This window comes from Mus caroli, unplaced genomic scaffold, assembly GCF_978045245.1.
Source record: "Mus caroli unplaced genomic scaffold, Mus_caroli_1 scaffold_1, whole genome shotgun sequence".
Taxonomy (NCBI): Eukaryota; Metazoa; Chordata; class Mammalia; order Rodentia; family Muridae; genus Mus; species Mus caroli.
The window spans coordinates 73,038,638-73,055,942 of NW_028227256.1; the positions used below are offsets into that span (position 1 = coordinate 73,038,638).

At 42.1% G+C, this 17,305-nt stretch overlaps 1 protein-coding gene across 3 annotated transcripts in view; it reads left to right on the forward strand.

The window, feature by feature from the left end:
- Positions 1–17,305, forward strand: part of LOC115031292 (uncharacterized) — a 96,119-nt gene that overhangs the window by 40,001 nt on the left and 38,813 nt on the right. For all 3 annotated transcript variants that reach the window (XM_085841057.1, XM_085841024.1, XM_085840976.1), the window contains one exon: positions 13,999–14,209. In XM_085841057.1, coding sequence (XP_085697183.1) covers positions 13,999–14,157 — 159 coding nt within the window. In that variant the 3' untranslated portion in view covers positions 14,158–14,209. The remainder of the gene's footprint in view (positions 1–13,998; positions 14,210–17,305) is intronic.

Consider the following 17,305-nt stretch of genomic DNA (forward strand, 5'->3'; position numbering starts at 1 on the left):
CTGGAGTGTGTGTGTGTGTGTGTGTGTGTGTGTGTGTGTGTGTGTGTGTGGGTGGTGTTAATGCATTTAACAGCATGATTGATTTAGCAGATTCTCAGTGAAACCTGCCAGAGAACTATATTCTCAATGACAGTACATCAAGCTCCGGGAGTGTGTTTCCTTAAGAGTCACCAGTGTGCAAGATGACAATTTCTGTGGCCTGCTTCCTGCCCTTTGGATTTGTTGATGAGCTGTGTGTGATGCCTGGCAGTGGTGCCTTTATGGCAGAGGGTGTCCAGAGAAAGGGCAACGCCATTACCCTTGGTTCTCCAGCTTAAGCACTGAAAATATGAATAAAAGGTTGTTATAGTTTTCTTGCTTTGGAAAGAAAAAAAAATCTTTTCAGCAGCCACGTTATTCTATTCAGCTCCAGCTTTCTTTGCCAACAGCTCACTGGGGAGACTGGGGTTGGAAAGGGGGAAGAGTGGAAGCGGATCGGTATTCCACAACTGGAATCAGCTGCGGTTAGTACGTAAGGTCCGCTTGTCATGCCGCCATTGCAGCAGAAACCCGCGAGGCTTGCTCTGAATATGTGCCGACCCTCACATGTACCCAGAGGAATGGCACGAAGACCCAATTCTCAGTTTGCTTTCCAAAGAAGCAACTGTGATGCTTCTTTGACTGTTATAGCTCCTCACTCAGAAGCTAGACAATTTACACAATTGAGCCAAATCTCATATATATATATATGGCAGCCATCTTTGCTGGGCCACTTGGCTCTAAGCTGCTCTGAAATGTCCTGGGTAGCCTGGTGGAAGCTGGAAGCTAGGCTGTGGCAGTGTGACAGTGTGACTGTGTTGTGTTGATTATCAGATTGGATGTTCCTGATGGTTCTAAGTGGCCTAAGCCAACCTCTGCATTACCAGCCAAGGCAAGAGTTGAGACTCTTCATCCATGCTGCTGGCAGAGCTGTGCCCACTAGTAAATCTTAGTGTATGAGTCTAGGGCGCCTGAGATTAGAGAGTCTTTTTTTTTTCTTTTCTTTTCTTTTCTTTTCTTTTCTTTTCTTTTCTTTTCTTTTCTTTTCTTTTCTTTTCTTTTCTTTTCTTTTCTTTTCTTTTCTTTTCTTTTCTTTTCCTTTCTTTCTTTCTTTCTTTCTTTCTTTCTTTCTTTCTTTCTTTCTTTCTTTCTTTCTTTCTTTCTTTTCTTTTCTTTTTGTAGAGAGAGAGCACGCCTAGGAAGGATGAGGGACCGACATAAGAACACAGATCCCTTGGCTTAGCTCTCTGGTTCTCCTGTCTCAGTTTCTCGGTAATGCACATCACACCACCCCAAATTCTGGGTCTCCCACGAAGCTTCTTCTAGAGCACCTCCTGAAGTGGCTCTGAAGAGTTTGACGAATCCTGCTCACGTTGCACCAGGGTCTTGGTTGAATGTCCTTAGAAGAGCCCCAGGAAGCGGTTGTTTCCAAAGGTTCCCTGTTTGAGCAGCGGATAAGCTTGTTTAGCACTTCCAGGAGGTAACAGCAAATGGAGCCAATTACATGTCCAGAATACGGGAGCCTTCCTTTCCTTCCTTGATTCTCCGGTCTCCCATGGTGCACGAGTTCCTTGTTAAATTAATGTTTGCCTGTCTGGAGTGCCAGAGGGATAGACATTATAGGCCAATTAGAGATAAAAATCAAACCAACCAGAGCTGTCCTTTTAAAAATTAAAAGTGCTTTTTATGTGCTGTGGAGGTGTCGGCATTAACATAAAGACTAATTAGGACATTTTACAACATCCTGGTAACGGGAGAAACAATATTGTTGGTAACTTTAAAGATTATTAAGCATCTTTGGCACTTCAGGTCAGATATTTAAGACGCATTCTGCTCTCACCTGCTGTTCCTGCGCCAAGTATTTTATGGTCTCATAAGAAGAAATGAGCATTTTGAAGGCCTAAGTGCCCAGCTGTAATGGACAGTCCTTCACTTTGCAAAGCCCTAAAGCAAGGTCTCCAGGAAGACTTGGCTGTGACTCCCCATGAGATCTGTGGCATAATGTTTATCAATCTGCATGCAAAGCCATTTCATCTCAGCCACCTGGAGAAATGCATTCTCCCCTCCCCCTCCCCCAAGAAGCCAGCACTGGGAGGGTCTGTCTGGCACCAACAAAGGAAGCCAAAAGCTAGACAGTGCAGAATCCTACCATAATGGCGCTACTGGGGCCAGGGGAGATGGCATAAGGATCTGAGTTTGGATGCATGACAATGGTGTATAAAGGCAAATATACACACCTATAATGCCAGCATCAGGGAGATAGGGTGGGGACAATCATGGGCCTGATGAACCAGTCTGGCTGAGTTGTTGAACAGACCGACTTTTTACGTGGAGTCAGATATGTGTCTTCTGTTCTGGCAGACACTGGTCAGGTGAGGAAGGGCACGTGGAACATTACTTAGGTGAGAAAGGGGGATGTGGATTCATTTGTGTTTTAGGGGCGATCTTGTGATTTTTTTTCCAGTTCTTCTGAGAAAGACCTGTGACCTGGAGCCCATTCTTAGGAACGCAGTAGGCAACAACAACGGACCAGTGGCTGACTCAGGTCCGCTGCTCCGCTGCTTAAAGCACACACCATGGCCATGGAAAGAATAGCACAGTCTTAAGATCCAAATGTCCTGTAACAAACGTGGGGGCTGTCTCCTGAAGCGTTGACAAAGGAGGATACCTTTAAATGTCTGAGATGCTTAAGATCTATGTGCAGAGATTTCCAGAAAGCTAAGGCACTATTAAACCGTTTCCAATCGAAGGCTATGCATTTAGAGTGTTATTTATCTGGGAGAGCGTCAGAAAGCCTCTCCCATTTCTCGTATTTTAATTGAGACTAAAACCACACCATTAGGCTTCACTAAGTTATCAGTGATAACAGTAGCTATTTATATTAGAGTCTCAATAATATAACAAGTACAAAGAAAACATGGGAAAGAGGTGATCCTTAATTCTCCATTTTCTGCTCTGGAATTTTTACCCTGTGACTTACTTTAATCAGGATTTCCAACGTCAGGTTTTTTCAAGATATAGATTTTGAAATGTTACCATTTCTTTTCTGCTGGCTTGACACATTCCAATTTCTTATGATGTTTTATTTATTTATTTATTTAGCATCCATGCATGCATGCATGTATGTATGGGGGGGTTCACATTTGCCGTGCTGTGTGTGGGTCAGAGGAGAACTTGTAGAGCTTGGCTGGTTCTCTCCTTTTGTCATATGGGTCCTGGGACTTGAACTCAGGTTGGCAGCAAGCCCCTCTACCTGCTAAGCCATCTTGTCAGCTCCACATTCCAATTTCCAAATGAGGATTTTTTCCTTCTAAAAAAAAATCTCCCTTTAAGAAAAAAAAAAGTAAGTATAATGCAATAATATTTATTCAATCAGTTTTTATTTATATATGTGTATGTATTGTGTGTATGTACATGTGTGTATATACTTGTGGCGGCCAGGAGAGGGCACTGGATCTCTGGGAACAGGAATCACAGATACTTGTGAGCTGCCCTGTGGGTGTTGTAAACCTAACCTGGGTCCTCTGTGGGAGCCATAAGTGCTGTTACACTGAGCTCCTCCCCAGATCTGTGTGATAAATCTTATGAAACAGAATCTGAAACAGACCTACATGGGAACACAAATGCTGCTAATGTTTTGTGTTTTTTTTACCTTCCCCACTCCTGAAGAGGTTGATTAAAGTTTCATGTAATTGAGTTCCGTGTAGAATTTGTACATTAAATTGTACTTAGAATTTGTCTTTTGAATTTGTACTTAGAATTTGTACAGCTTTCTCTCTTGTCTTTCCATTTATCGTGTCCGTGTGACTTCCTAGTATTTGTGATCATCATATGACCTTTGACATGGCTACAGCTTCCATGCTCTCAGACCCAGACCTTTGGAAATGTCACACAGTCAGTTGGACTCATCCCATTCTTTGTTACTTTTCTGCCATCCCAGACTACAAACATCAACATTTGGACTTGTGTGTTTTAGTGTTTGCTGTTCAGCAGGGAGCCCTGTCAGACAGGAGACTCATTCTTAAATGGACAGATGAGCTACGCTATCATGGATTAACTTGGATTTTTTGATTACTACATAGCTTCTCTGTTTCCTATGTTTTGCCAACCAGTTCGATGTCCTCAGCTATGCAAACGTGCTTCTCCATTTACCTCTTTACATTGGTTTCTTTATCTCTTTATTTGCAGGTTTACAGTTTTGATGCAGTTAAGTCTGTGTAGCTTTACTTTGTGGCTTGTTCTAAGCTTTTAAGCTCTGAAATTCCTTTTCACTCTAGAGATTTGACAAACATTTGCTTCAGTTTCTTCCTGTGGCTTAATTCTTCTACATTCTATCCTTTAGCGCATCTGGTATTTATTTCCGCCAGTGGCATGAGATAGGGTTATAAAATGTTTTTGTTTCCACATTCTAAAACTGTTGTGTTCTGATGAATTCCTTCTTCCTTTTGATTTGTGATGTCTTCTTCATCAAACATTAGTATTTCTGTGTGTTTTTGCTGGCCTGAGCTCTCTTATGGCCCTTTTTGTTCACTTTATTTTTGCACAGTGATGGGTTTCTGACTAGGGAATTAGTGGCTTTGTTTGGAGTCGGAGAAATGAGGTGACGATGGACAATCAACTGTGTTGGTTGGAGATTCCTCTGAAGGCCAAGTAGAAACAAAATCTATAAAAATGAATTATGGTATCCTAAAGTGTGCTTAATATATCTATCATTTAATTGTGTCCCCTAAAGATTCATGCGATGAGAGGTACTGTTCTTCCAGCGTAGTCATGCTAAGATGCGATGGCGCCTTTAATGAGTGGGGTGTAGCAGGAGCTCATTAGGTCATGGAAGGGATTAAGATAAGTCTTCTGGGACCCTGATTAGTTTTGCCAGAAGGTTGTACTTCTGCTTTCCTGTCTTGCTATGTGATCTCTTCTGCTGGCATGCACTCCTGCCACAGTGCCATGGTGAAACCTGCCGTGGTGTGCTTGCATGAGACCTGGCTCTGTGCTGCTTGGACTTTCATCAGCCTCCAAGTTGAACTACACAAACCTTTTTTCCTTTATAAAGTACCTAGCCTCTGGTATTTTGTTGTCACCATGACAAGTGGATCAATACAGGAAGCAAGTTGGAGTCACCAATGAACTCTAAACCTACTTTTTATAAGTACAATCTTGGGTTCCTTTGATAGCACTTTTCCAATGGTAGGTCTACCATGGGTCAGAGCATTTTGCTTTAAAGATGTTTCACAGATGGTTCTGTTCGACATCTCCTAATTGCTAATGGCCTCAAGCAGAGTCCAACTATAGAACATGCCAAATCCCAGCCTGCTGCCTGGTTTTGTGAAACTCATGGGGGCAAGAATGACATTTATTTTTCACTTTGAGCATACATGTTACCTGAGTGTGTATGTTTGTATCTGTGTGTGTGTGTGTGTTTCTGTGTGTGTGAACCTGCATACACAATATATGCATGGATGGAGGACAGAAATCAACATTCTTTATACTCAAAAAGCTCCCTACTGTGTTTTTAAAGACAGATTTCCTCATTGAACTTGAGGTTCACTGATTGGGTAAGATGAGCTGGTAGGGGAGCTCCAGCGGTTTTCCTGTCTGCCTTTCCCGGCACTTGGACTGCAGGCATTCTCCATCATACCCATTTTCCACACTGTGCACACAGGCTCTTTTATCTACTGAGTCATCTCCATAGCCCCTAACTTTTACATTTTTAAATGGTAAAAACAAAACAAAACAAAAAACTTTAGGGGTGGAAACATGGCTCAGCAGTTAAGAGCAGTGACTGCTCTTACAGGGAGACTCTGGTTGGGTTCCCAGCACTTACATGGTGGCTCACGACTGTCTGTGACTGTAGTTCTAGAGGGAGCTAATATTCTCTTCCAACCTCTGCAGGTGCTTCACATTCAGAGTGCGAAGACACAGCCATGCCTGCAGGGGAAACACCCCCACACATAAAAATACATCTCAAAAACATAAGGAATATTTCACAATGTGAAAACTGTAGCAATTTTCCAGAAATGTAAGAGTAAAGTATTATTGGTCCACAATACTTATGGACTAATACTTGTACTAGTATGTTTATGTAAGTCAAATGGCTGCTTTGCATTTGTCAGAGTAGTTGTGGTGGAGAATGGATAACCTAAGGAGACCCCAGACGTTGTTTATTCTTTGGAATTTTCAGTTAAAAGTAAGAAAAGACCCTCTTGCTCTGGAGCACTGTAGTGAGACCCTGAGTCCTTGGGCCAAGGGTGTACAGAAGTTCAATTTCCCAAATGCTCTGTTGCTAAGATCTGTAGAAAAATAACTACAATCATAGCAAGGCTTTCAGAGCAAGAGACACTGCTGAAAGACACTGTCCATGACAGGTCTTCTGTTTTACCCACTAGTGTGAATTTGACGCCTTGAAATCCTATGCCAAAGCAGCCAGAAATGCTGCGTGAAATAGGAATAAAATCTCTTTGGTGTGTGGCTAGACTATAGAGAAAGGAAAGGAAGCTGTCAAGGACATCAGACACAGTGAAAACAAAAAGAACAAGTCAGAGGGCAGAAACAATACCGAAGGAGCAGAAGGCAGTAGCTGGCCAGATCTGATGTCAGTGACCTCTGGTAGGAGTGGAAGGTGGAGGGTGGAGGATCGGGGCAAGAGACAACAGTGGGCTCAGCAGGGAACTGAGTTGTAGTGCCTCCCCTAAATCTCAGGACGACTGGAGGACACCAAGCTTACTGAAAGAGTGACTTAGAAAATCATCCAAATAGAGCAAAGGAATGTGCCATCCCAGCTTTGGCTTGGCTAAGGGAAAAGCTCTTTCTTGAGAATTCTCAATACAAACCAGGCCTTTGAAGATCCAGGGCCTGGATCTGTATACTGTGGAAAGGCTGAAGATCACAAGAATGAGGTTTCAAGTCATTTCAAGTCTGCAGTGCTCTGGGATGTCTGAAAGCAGAGAGTATTTATCCTTTCAGGAGGAACAAACCACCCAAGTGCACAGCCATGTATCATGTAACTCCCACATGCAGTGTTGTGAGGTGAACTTGCCCACAAATAACAAGGCCTCTGAGGATGTAAGGCCAGCGAGAGCCGGAGCAACAATGAACAGCAGATGCAGGACCAGAAGAACTACAGATAGAGGAACTATTTTATACAGTGTTCCCAGTGACAGAGGAAGAAATCTAAAGTCTGAGGAAGAAAGAAGAGGCTATCCAAAATGATGAACTCACTTGGAAACGAACAAGAAAGACCTTCTAGATACAAGCTGTTTAAATAATACAATGTCAACCCAGCCCTCTATGGGTGATGTAAGTGGCCATAAAATAGTTGGGAGGATGAACTGTAGTGAGCTCTGGAAGGTAAGCCAAGGAGCTTGGAACTTACTTGGGATACTCTGAAGAAACAGTGAACTCTTCTGAAAACAGTGGAAAGGGTCAGAGAATTATTCATGGACCCATCTTGTCTGACTCTAAGCCGTCCAACCTTCAGAGAACACAGTGGGTACCTTCTTGAGAGGCCCAGGATTGTTAAAATTGAACTCGAATATCAAGGTTGAAATAAGAGACAGTGTAGTATAAGTGGCCAATCTAATTCTGTCATCAGGGGGTAGTGGGACAAAAATAACTAATTAAAGTATGTGTTAATGTGTCGACTGAGATGTTCGAGAATGGAGATCAGAAGCCCAAGGAAAAGATAGGATATACTTTTATGTGTGTTACACACAGACACACAGACATGCACACACACACATACAGACATGCACACACATACAGACTTGCACACATACACAGACACACACACAGACACACAGGCACACACACACACACACACACACACACACACACACACACACAGGTATGCAGGAAAACAGGAAAGAGAAAATAGATCAAAAGATCAGCAATTGTAATTTAACCTCAGAGAACATTTAATATCAGTATGTTGCAGCTGAAGAAAGTTCTCCCAGAGTATTAAATTCTCGGTAAGACAGTATTGCTGGGTTGGGGCTTATGATTAGAGCCCTTACAAAGGAGCCTGCTGGCTGTTTCTACCACACAAGGACACAGTAAGATGGTGACATCTTGGCAGAGGAGAGCAAATCTTCACTAGAGTTTTTTAAGACCTCAATTTTGGACTTTCCAACATCCAGAACTATAAGCAACAAAATTCTATTTTTTTTTTACCCCCCAGTGGTTCCAGGAATTGAAACCAGAATCCTTGTTAGTACTTTACCACTGAGCTACACTCTCAGCTCTTAAAAGTCTATTGTTTTTTTTTTGTTTTTTTTTTTAATTATCAAGTCCACAGCATTTTGTTACAGCAACTGAATGGACTAAGGTACAATACCCAGGAGTTATCTGCAAACCAATATTATATATGGGTTCCAGGACCCATGTGGCTGGAAGAGGATCTTCAGTCATTCTAAAATCAAATCTCTGTCTTCATGATCATTCCTAAAATCTTTAGCTAGTAATACTTCCCTAATGTCTTAGTTATTTTTCTAGTGCTGTGATAAAACACCACACCAAGCCAACTCACTTATACAAGAATGCATTGAATTGGGGCTTACAGTTTCAAAGGGCGAGTCCATGATCAATATGCCAGGGATCACAGAAGCAGGCAGGCATGGCTTTGGAGCCATAGCTGAGAGCTTACATCTTATCTGCATAAGATAGAGAGAGCTAACTGGGAATGGCATGGGCTTTTGAAACCTCAAAGCCTGTCCTCACTGACATACTTTCAGTAATGTCACATCTCCCACTCCTTCCCAAACAGTTCCTAAGCCATGGTCAGAATGTTCAGATGAGCCTCTGGGGTCACTCTCATGCAAATCACCATACCTAAGATATTGTTTTTCAAAGTGACACCCACACTTACGGTACATTTCTTGCTCTAATTGAGGTTGTTACACTATGATTTAACACGGTGTCTCCCTCACTTCCCCAAGTCCTACCCCTACCTCTGTGAAGCCAAACTTTTTGAAAAATTGCCCAGCCAGCTCCAAAGCTATTCTTTGATTCTGTTTTATCCTATGCTTTCTGTCTGATCATAGGTTAATCTCATTGTGAGACAGCATGCAATTAGCAAGACTTATTATGTTAATGAGCATACAAGTTATTATTTAATAATTGTTAGTGATAAAACACTTATGGGTTAATTGTTACAATTATTATTAAAATAACAAGTTGAAGGTTGAATTTATGTCTACAGCTTAATTAGAAAGAAATTTAAACAGAATTGTGAGCAAATGGCTGGTATACGGGAGTTATAGAATATTGTTCATGGATATGAAATTTAACAGTTATCCACCTGAAGAAACACATATGGTACAAAGCATATTGTTTTTGGAAATAGGAGCTTACTCCATAGCTTGGGTTGGCCTTGAACTTGTGATCGCCATGCTCCTTCTGCCTTACTGATGGTGTACACCATGACAGAAGGCTATAAGAAAGGTTTTAATGCAAAGGCACTGTGGCAAGGCCTTTTGCATCCTCTAAGCAAAGCAGGACTGCCAGTCAAATATTCCATTTTGAAAGCACACCAGTGGGTGCAGTATTGGACCTTATGACCAATTTAGCTGTCAGGGTCTAGCAGTCATCATCCTAGAACACGAGTTGTGATCAGGTCAGATGACCTGCCTTCCTTTCCTGGTTGCTAAAGGATTCTTGTTCTTAAGTAGTTCGTGAATGAGGCTTTAAAGATGATGGGAATGAATGTTTGTGGAGGTGTTGCTTCATATACATAAAGAACCCATGAGCTTTGGTATCTATGAGGATCAAACAGGTGATCCCGTGTGTGTGTGTGTGTGTGTGTGTGTGTGTGTGTGTGTGTGTGGCCGTGCATATCTGCACACAGATACACATAGATGTGAGAACATAGGCAGTTTGCAATCATTTAAAACTCTTTCTCTATAAATGATTTGTACAAAATCTTGTACTAAAAACAGTGCATTGAAATTTATTTGTTAATGGAAAAGCAGAATATGTAGACATGTCTAGGTTTGAAGAAACAGGGTCGTGATCAATAAACCATGTCTTATTTATTTTTCATCTTCTTTATTATTTTAGAGTGTAGTCTTTTAGAAAAGCATGCACATTCTGCGTGAATAGTTTCCATCTCTGTGTTTAGTTTAGACTCTGGCTGATGTTGTGCGTGTGAAGCTGATCTGCTTCAAGTCTTTCACTTCATAGATGATGAGACAGGTCCAAGAAGGGGAAGTTATTTGACAAAGCTGCCAAGGAGATGCGTAGGAAATATGGAGCTAGACATTCAACCTGGGACTTCTTTTTAAACTCTTGGTCTGTTCTTCACTTTCTAAGAGTGATCTAAAATGTCTTTCAAACTTAGACATGTCTTTATGCCTCATATGATCAGTAGCTTTCATTGTCAACTTGACACAGTCATTTGGTAAAAAAAAAAGTCTCCATGAAGAATTTTCTGTATCAGTTTGACTTGGGAGTGTACCTGTAGGGAATTGTCTTGGTTACCTGTAGGGAATTGTCTTGGTTACATTAGTTGATGTGGGAAGAGCCAGTCTACCATGAGCAGCACCATTCCCTGGGCTTAGGTCTTCGAGTGTATTTCATGAGAGTAAGCTGAGCACTAGCAAGCATGCATGCTTTCATTTCTTTCTGCTTTTGACTGTAGCTGTGATGTGAATAGTTGAATAGTTTCCATCTCTGTGTTTAGTTTAGACTCCAGCTGATGTTGTGGGTGTGGAGCAGGAGCTGATCTGCTTCAAGTCTTTCACTTCATAGATGAAGAGACAAGAAGACAAAGTTGCCGAGGAGATGAGTAGGAAATATGGAGCTAGAAATTCAACCTGGGACTTCTTTTTAAACTCTTGAACTGAGAGTTTTTAAACTCTTAACTGTTTTAAATTCCTGCTGCCTTGGCTTCCCTGCTATAATAGGCTCTAAACTGCTATTATGAGCTAAAGAAAATCTGCTCCCCCTAGCCATTTTTGTTAGAATGCGTTATCACAGCAACAGAAATGAAACTAGAACAAAAAAATGCCATAAATAATACTGTTTCATATTTGTAATCATTTTATAAATATTTCTAGAACACACACATATAGTCACATATGTACATACATACATACATACACACACACACACACACACACAGAGAGAGAGAGAGAGAGAGAGAGAGAGAGAGAGAGAGAGAGAGAGAGAGAGAGAAAGAGAGAGAGAGACTTAAAACAAGAAGAAAAGAAAGGAAATGTCAATACCATATTGCAATAAATGGGCAGAGTTGAGATTCTAACCAAAGACTTGGGATTCATCACCTTGCCATGCAGGGAAATGACGAATACATATTGAAGGATGCTGACTAGAAACGATTTCTTGATCCCTTGAATGCTTAGAGCTTCTAGGCCTGCTGATGTGTTTCCTGCTCATGGGGGAATCTTCTAGATCACTGAGGTGTGTCTTCCAACAAGATGGTGGCAGCTACTTAGTGGAGGCCAGGCAAGCCACAGCTCCATTAAGTGCTTCTTCATGTGACCTAGAAAATGCCTGTCTCAGCAGATGTCTGCTCAGGAGTGTGGGGGCAGCCTTTGCAAGCCCTTCTTTATCCCTGGGATCTGGGGGTGCAGAGGATGGCTCCTTTTCAAAGGCAGAGGGAGGTACAAAAAAGAAAAAAAAACAGTCTAGGTCAGTGTGAAAGGCAGGTAGGTAGAAGATCAGAACTGAGAGTAACTTTGTCTTTATTGATTGACTTCACTTTCTGGAATGTTCTAAGTGCTCCCACAAGGCCTCTCCTTTGGAATAGTTTCCTTATTTTAAGAGGGAAGAGATCTGTTCATTGGTGGCTCCATCTGAGTCCTACACATTTGCAAGTGGACATGGTTAAGAAGTGGAACAGCAGCTTTTGCCAAGGCAAGCTTTTCTCATCAGTTCAGTGGTCATGTAGGGAAGAGGACCAACTCCAGGACTCAGGGATGCTTACAGGGAAGAAGGAAGCCCAGCCCTGAATTCTGAAATTCATCATCTGATCATAGGAGTGTGTGTGTGTGTGTGTGTGTGTATGTGTGCTCACTTAAAGCATTTGCTTATGCGTGGCCGTTACACGGCAGTGCGGGGGGCTTGAATTCAATTAGACTAGAACAATATTTTTTAAAATTAGCAGACAGTTCCATCTTCAGGGTTGGGACAAAGAAAAGAAACATTTCCTTTGTTCTTTCGGGATAGTTTGACATCTTTTAGATTATAGCCTGTGATTCCGGTAGTGTTGTTTCAATCCACCTAGCTTCCTGTCCCTCTCAGATCTCAGGCGACAGCTGAAGGGGAAATGAGCATACTCTCCAATGCAGCCTTTCTACATGAGAAGCAACCAACCAGGCAAACAACTCAATAAACCAACACTTAAAGACTCTAAACATCTCTATCAGTATTAAACAAGATCAATTTGTGGGAGTATGTGTTGGGAAATACATGTTTTTCAAATTCAAATGCAGTGCATGTATTTATCTGGCAATTTATGGAATTATTAGCACACAGCTAAACATAGCTATACATAAAAAGGGAAGGGCCCACCTCTGTATCCCCAGTGGGCTTCCCCCTCAGGTCCTGTTCATGAGTGACACTACTGTGGGTCTAATTCCTGCCAAGCTTATGGGTGACTAGAAGGGTGATCACATACAGTCCCTGTCTCTGACCTTAAATGTTTCCCTGGGGGACATTCTAGAGCACTGGCTCTCAACATTCCTAGTGCTGCTACCCTTTAATACAGTTCTTCATGTTGTGGTGACTCCAACCATAAAATTACTTTTGTTGCTACTTTACAACTGTACTTTTGTTACTGTTATGAATTATAATGTAAATACGGTTTTTTTCTGATTGTCTTAGGTGACATCTGTGAAAGTGTTGTTTGACTCCCACGAAAGGGACACAACCCACAGGTTGAGAACTGCTGTTCTTGATAGAACTATTTAAGCACTGGTCTGAGCATGGGGGCTTGGAAGGGGGATGTGAAAATCTAAACATTTGAATGAGAGTTATGTGCTTAAAGTCAGGAGGAATACACGTGAGGTGATGACTGCTTGGATGCCAAGGTTAGATGCATGTATCTGTTTTGATGGAGTTGCCCACCCCATGGTAAAGGTGGATAGCATCATCAGAGGCATAGAAGAGTCTGTAGGCCAGTCTGCAAGGCAGGGGCAAGATCAAGTGCATAGGCATGATGGGATAGAATGCTTCCATTCTTCTTCCTCTATGGGGAACATCTGTGAAGAAAGACATACCCTGTACTCCTGCATGCTGGAGGTGGAGGTGTTCCAGAACACCTGGCCACCTGAAAAGCTTTGTTCTGACAAGAACAAAACTATTCCTGGTACTGAATTTTGCTTAAGAACCTGAGAGTCTTACAAAGAAAACTCATAAGATTGCTAGTGTCAAGAGAATGTTGAGTCTGAGCCAACTGGATTGAGAATCTAGGAATCTAGGTGGGCGCAGACACTGGGCAGTCTGTACTTGGTCCTGAAATTCTTGCAGCATCCCTGGGGGGGGGGTTTGATGTGCTTAATGCTGTGCACATGTGGCCTTGTCCTCTTGTATCAGTGAGACAGGGTCTCATTATGTAGTCCAGGCTGGCCTCAACTGGGGACCTTTCTGCCTCTACTTCCTAAATGCTGGAGTTTTAAGCCTGTCATCCTTGGCTTCTGGTCATACCCAAAGCTGCAAATAATATCCCTATTTTGACTCCAATGATTATAATATGTGGGGGTAATGGGCTCAAATTAAACCAAATACAGAGGCTAGGAAAACAGCTCAGTGGTACATTGTTTGCTGGGCACGCTTTAAACCATGGGTCCAATCCCCAGCATCTCCAACTAAATATAGAAACAAGGGCTACTATACTGTCTGCACTCCGAGGTCAACTAAGGTATTATATAATGACTAAACTCCAAATGAACCGCATTAAAAAAAATCTAATAAGTTAATTCCAGTCAGAACTAAGATAGTGCTGTTTTTAACTTTCTATTTTGACAGAATTTCAGAGTTACAGCTAAGCAGCAAGAACGGCACAAAGTTTTTTCCTGCCCGCTCCATCGAGAGACTCCAAATGTTACGGCTTTTGTTCTCCCTCCTCTGTTTGACTGTCTGAGAAAACGCCGTAGACACAATGGCTCTTCAGAATGTATTTCTTGAAATCAAGGACACCCTATTGCACAAGTGTGTTTTGGTCACTAATCTCAAAAAGGTAACATTAACAGTGTGATTATTCGATCCATAGGCCCCAACTATTGCAGTCGGTGGAATTAATATAGGGATACTATTTGCAACACTGGGTATGAGGAGAAGCCAAGGGTGGCCAGGCTTGCTTGCAATTCCAGCATTTAGGAAGTAGAGGCAGAAACTCAGCCTTTACAGGAAAACACAATCGAAGACCTTCCACTGTATTTGTGGTTGCCTCTCTGTGCCCTTTTCGCCCTGTAGGGTTGGCCAGTCTTTTTAAAAAGCAGTGTCTGTTTACAAGCCACAAGAACAGATGAAAGGAGAGAATTAAAATATCAGGAAGGTCTCCAGTATTCTTTTAATCTTTGTGATTCATACAAATAAAACCTGTTCAAAGACTACATTTCCCAGACTATCTTTGGACAATGGGAAGGAAGTGATGGAGGAAGTAACAGCAAGGACTTCTAGATCAAGTCCTTAAGGGGAAAGAATAGGCTTTTCTTATATCCTATTCACATATATGATCTATCTATCTATCTATCTATCTATCTATCTATCTATCTATCTATCTATCTATCTATCATATGTATGTGTGTTTCATATATATGTATGTATATATGTGTATATATATTTGAATATATTGGGCACATGTATGTGTGTGCAGGTGCATGTGTGTGTGCACGCGTGCACGTGTGTGTGTGTGTGTGTGTGTGTGTGTATGATTGCCTTAAGTCGACTTCAGTCTTCAGTGTCTTCCTCCCCTGCTCTCTACCTTATGTCTTAAGGCAAGGCCTCTCTCTGAGCTGGTACCTTGTGGTTTCTACCAACCTGACTAACCAGCTTGCTTTCGTGACTCTCTGTCTCTGTCTCGTCTCTTAGGATTACATGTGAGCCCCAATGTCTGTTACATGGCAAGTGCTTTATCCACTGGTCCATCTCGCTAGCCTTTAGTTCCTTAGCTTCAGTGTAGGATAAGGATCTGACGGGTAGTAGCAGGTATTCAACTTGGATCAAGGAACTGATCATGGTCATTAATACATGTCAAGCAGCCCCTGCAGCCCTTGGCTTCCTCACTCAGCCACTTCTCTACACCTTCTCTAAAATGGAACCACTTACCAAACACAGTTACTCAACGGGTCTCACACTTTGAAAAAGGAAATTAATTAATTTTTAGTAAATATTTGCATTTTTTTAACACGAGGAAAAGAAATATATCAGATCTTGCGTGAGACAGTATGACCCTGGGTCTCTTCCATACAGCAGCTGTACAGTGACCTGACCCAGACATTTGTTGAAATCATTATTTAAGGATTTGCTCACATCTCTGGGAAACAGTCTGGCAAAGCCGAACAAGAGCCTGGCAGTGTAACAGTGTAACAATGCAACAATCTAACAATGCAACTATGTAACAATGTGGCTTACATGTGGGTGATTTCATGCTAGTAATTTCATGAGCCTTGAAGATTCGCCCCTTTTTTGCTCTTATTTGTGTTTTTTTTTAAAGTCATTACATTTTCTCATTTGCATTAGAGTCAGTCAAAGTTTATTTTTTTCCCAAAGTTACAAAGCTTTCTTTGTTATGCAAATTTAGCCTTAGAGGGAAATTTTGGTTTAAAGATTTGCTCCTGCAATTTTAGCACGATGGCATCAGGTGGCAGTATAGGTGTGGTCTGAAAAGCTTCTCTGACTGCTTCCCTGGAGACCTTAGCATGGGTTCTTCCCTTAATGGGATGATCTGTCCCCTTAAACAGAACGAAAGACCCTGGGCACATGCCTTTAATCCCAGCACTTGGTAGGCAGAGGCAGGCAGATTTCTGAGTTCAGAGGCCAGCCTGGTCTACAAAGTGAGTTCCAGGACAGCCAGGGCTACAGAGAAACCCTGTCTCGAAAACCAAACCAAACCAAAACAAAACAAAAAAAGAACGCAAGACAAACTGAAGAAAATACACAGAAACTAGAAAGGAAATATTCCTCCTTCCCTCCTTCCTCCCTCCTTCCCTCCCTCCTTCCCTCCCTCCCTTCAATACTGAGTGAGGCTCAAACCCAGGGACTCTAGCATGCTAGTCAAACTCTACCACTAGGCCACACCTCCAGACATATTCTCTGTTGTTTCTTAGAGGGCCACTCTTACTCATTTTTTCTTAATTGCTTTCTTCAGTCTGGCTGGGTTGCTTCTCATAGCCTAGAGATCATAAATAGTTTTTCTGGTTAACTAAAAAAGACTAACTTTTAACTCTCCCTAGCTGCTTGTTAACTGTCTCTTTATTCCTAAAATCTTTGTATGAGAGAAGAAATCATAAACCATAGCTCTTTAAGTCTATTAGCATTTCTCCTGAAAGTACAAGTGGAATTTTGTCACATATAATCCTTGCCCACATTTCCCTTTCTGTAAGCTCACACACAGTGAAAGACTTCCAGACCTAATCTGCATATGCCTGAGTTTCAGAGTCTTCACGCTGGACATCTGGGCTACCTCAATTAACATTCAAAAGATGTCAATGTATAGAAGTCAAGGGCAGAGCTTTGGCAGATGTGTGCTGTGTAGGTGAAGACCGTCATCTCCTGTGAGAAGAAACTTTATGCTTGGCCAGGGACAATGTGACTATGTCAGCAGAGACTGTCTGTATTGGCTCTAAGCGGGAGGAGAAATCGGGTGTGCTTCTGCTGGTGACCTCCTTCCTATGCCTACAGAGGTGTACATGGGACTTGGGGGCATTCGCTCTGTGATGAATTTCACTTAGACTTACCCATGCCCCTTGGACTAGACACAGCTGTGCCTGTGTGAGGAGCACAGAACTTAGGACTCTGAAAGCATGGCAGAGATTAGAATGTAAAGGAGCAGCTCTTTGTCCTGCCCTGGAGCATCTGTATCCCTGGGCAGTTGCTCCCTGTTACAGGTGGACTAGAACCCAGAGTCCTATCCAACTTTGTTCACAGCCACCATTGTGGTCCTTTGTTCTCTCTATGGAGGTGATTATAAAATGATACACATACTCATACACATATCAACATTATCCATAGCTTCCTGTATAGTTTCGAGAAAATATGGGCTTGGGATGTAGTTCAGTGGCAGAGCTCTTGCCTAGCATATATGGAACCCGAGTTTGATCTTCAGAATCCA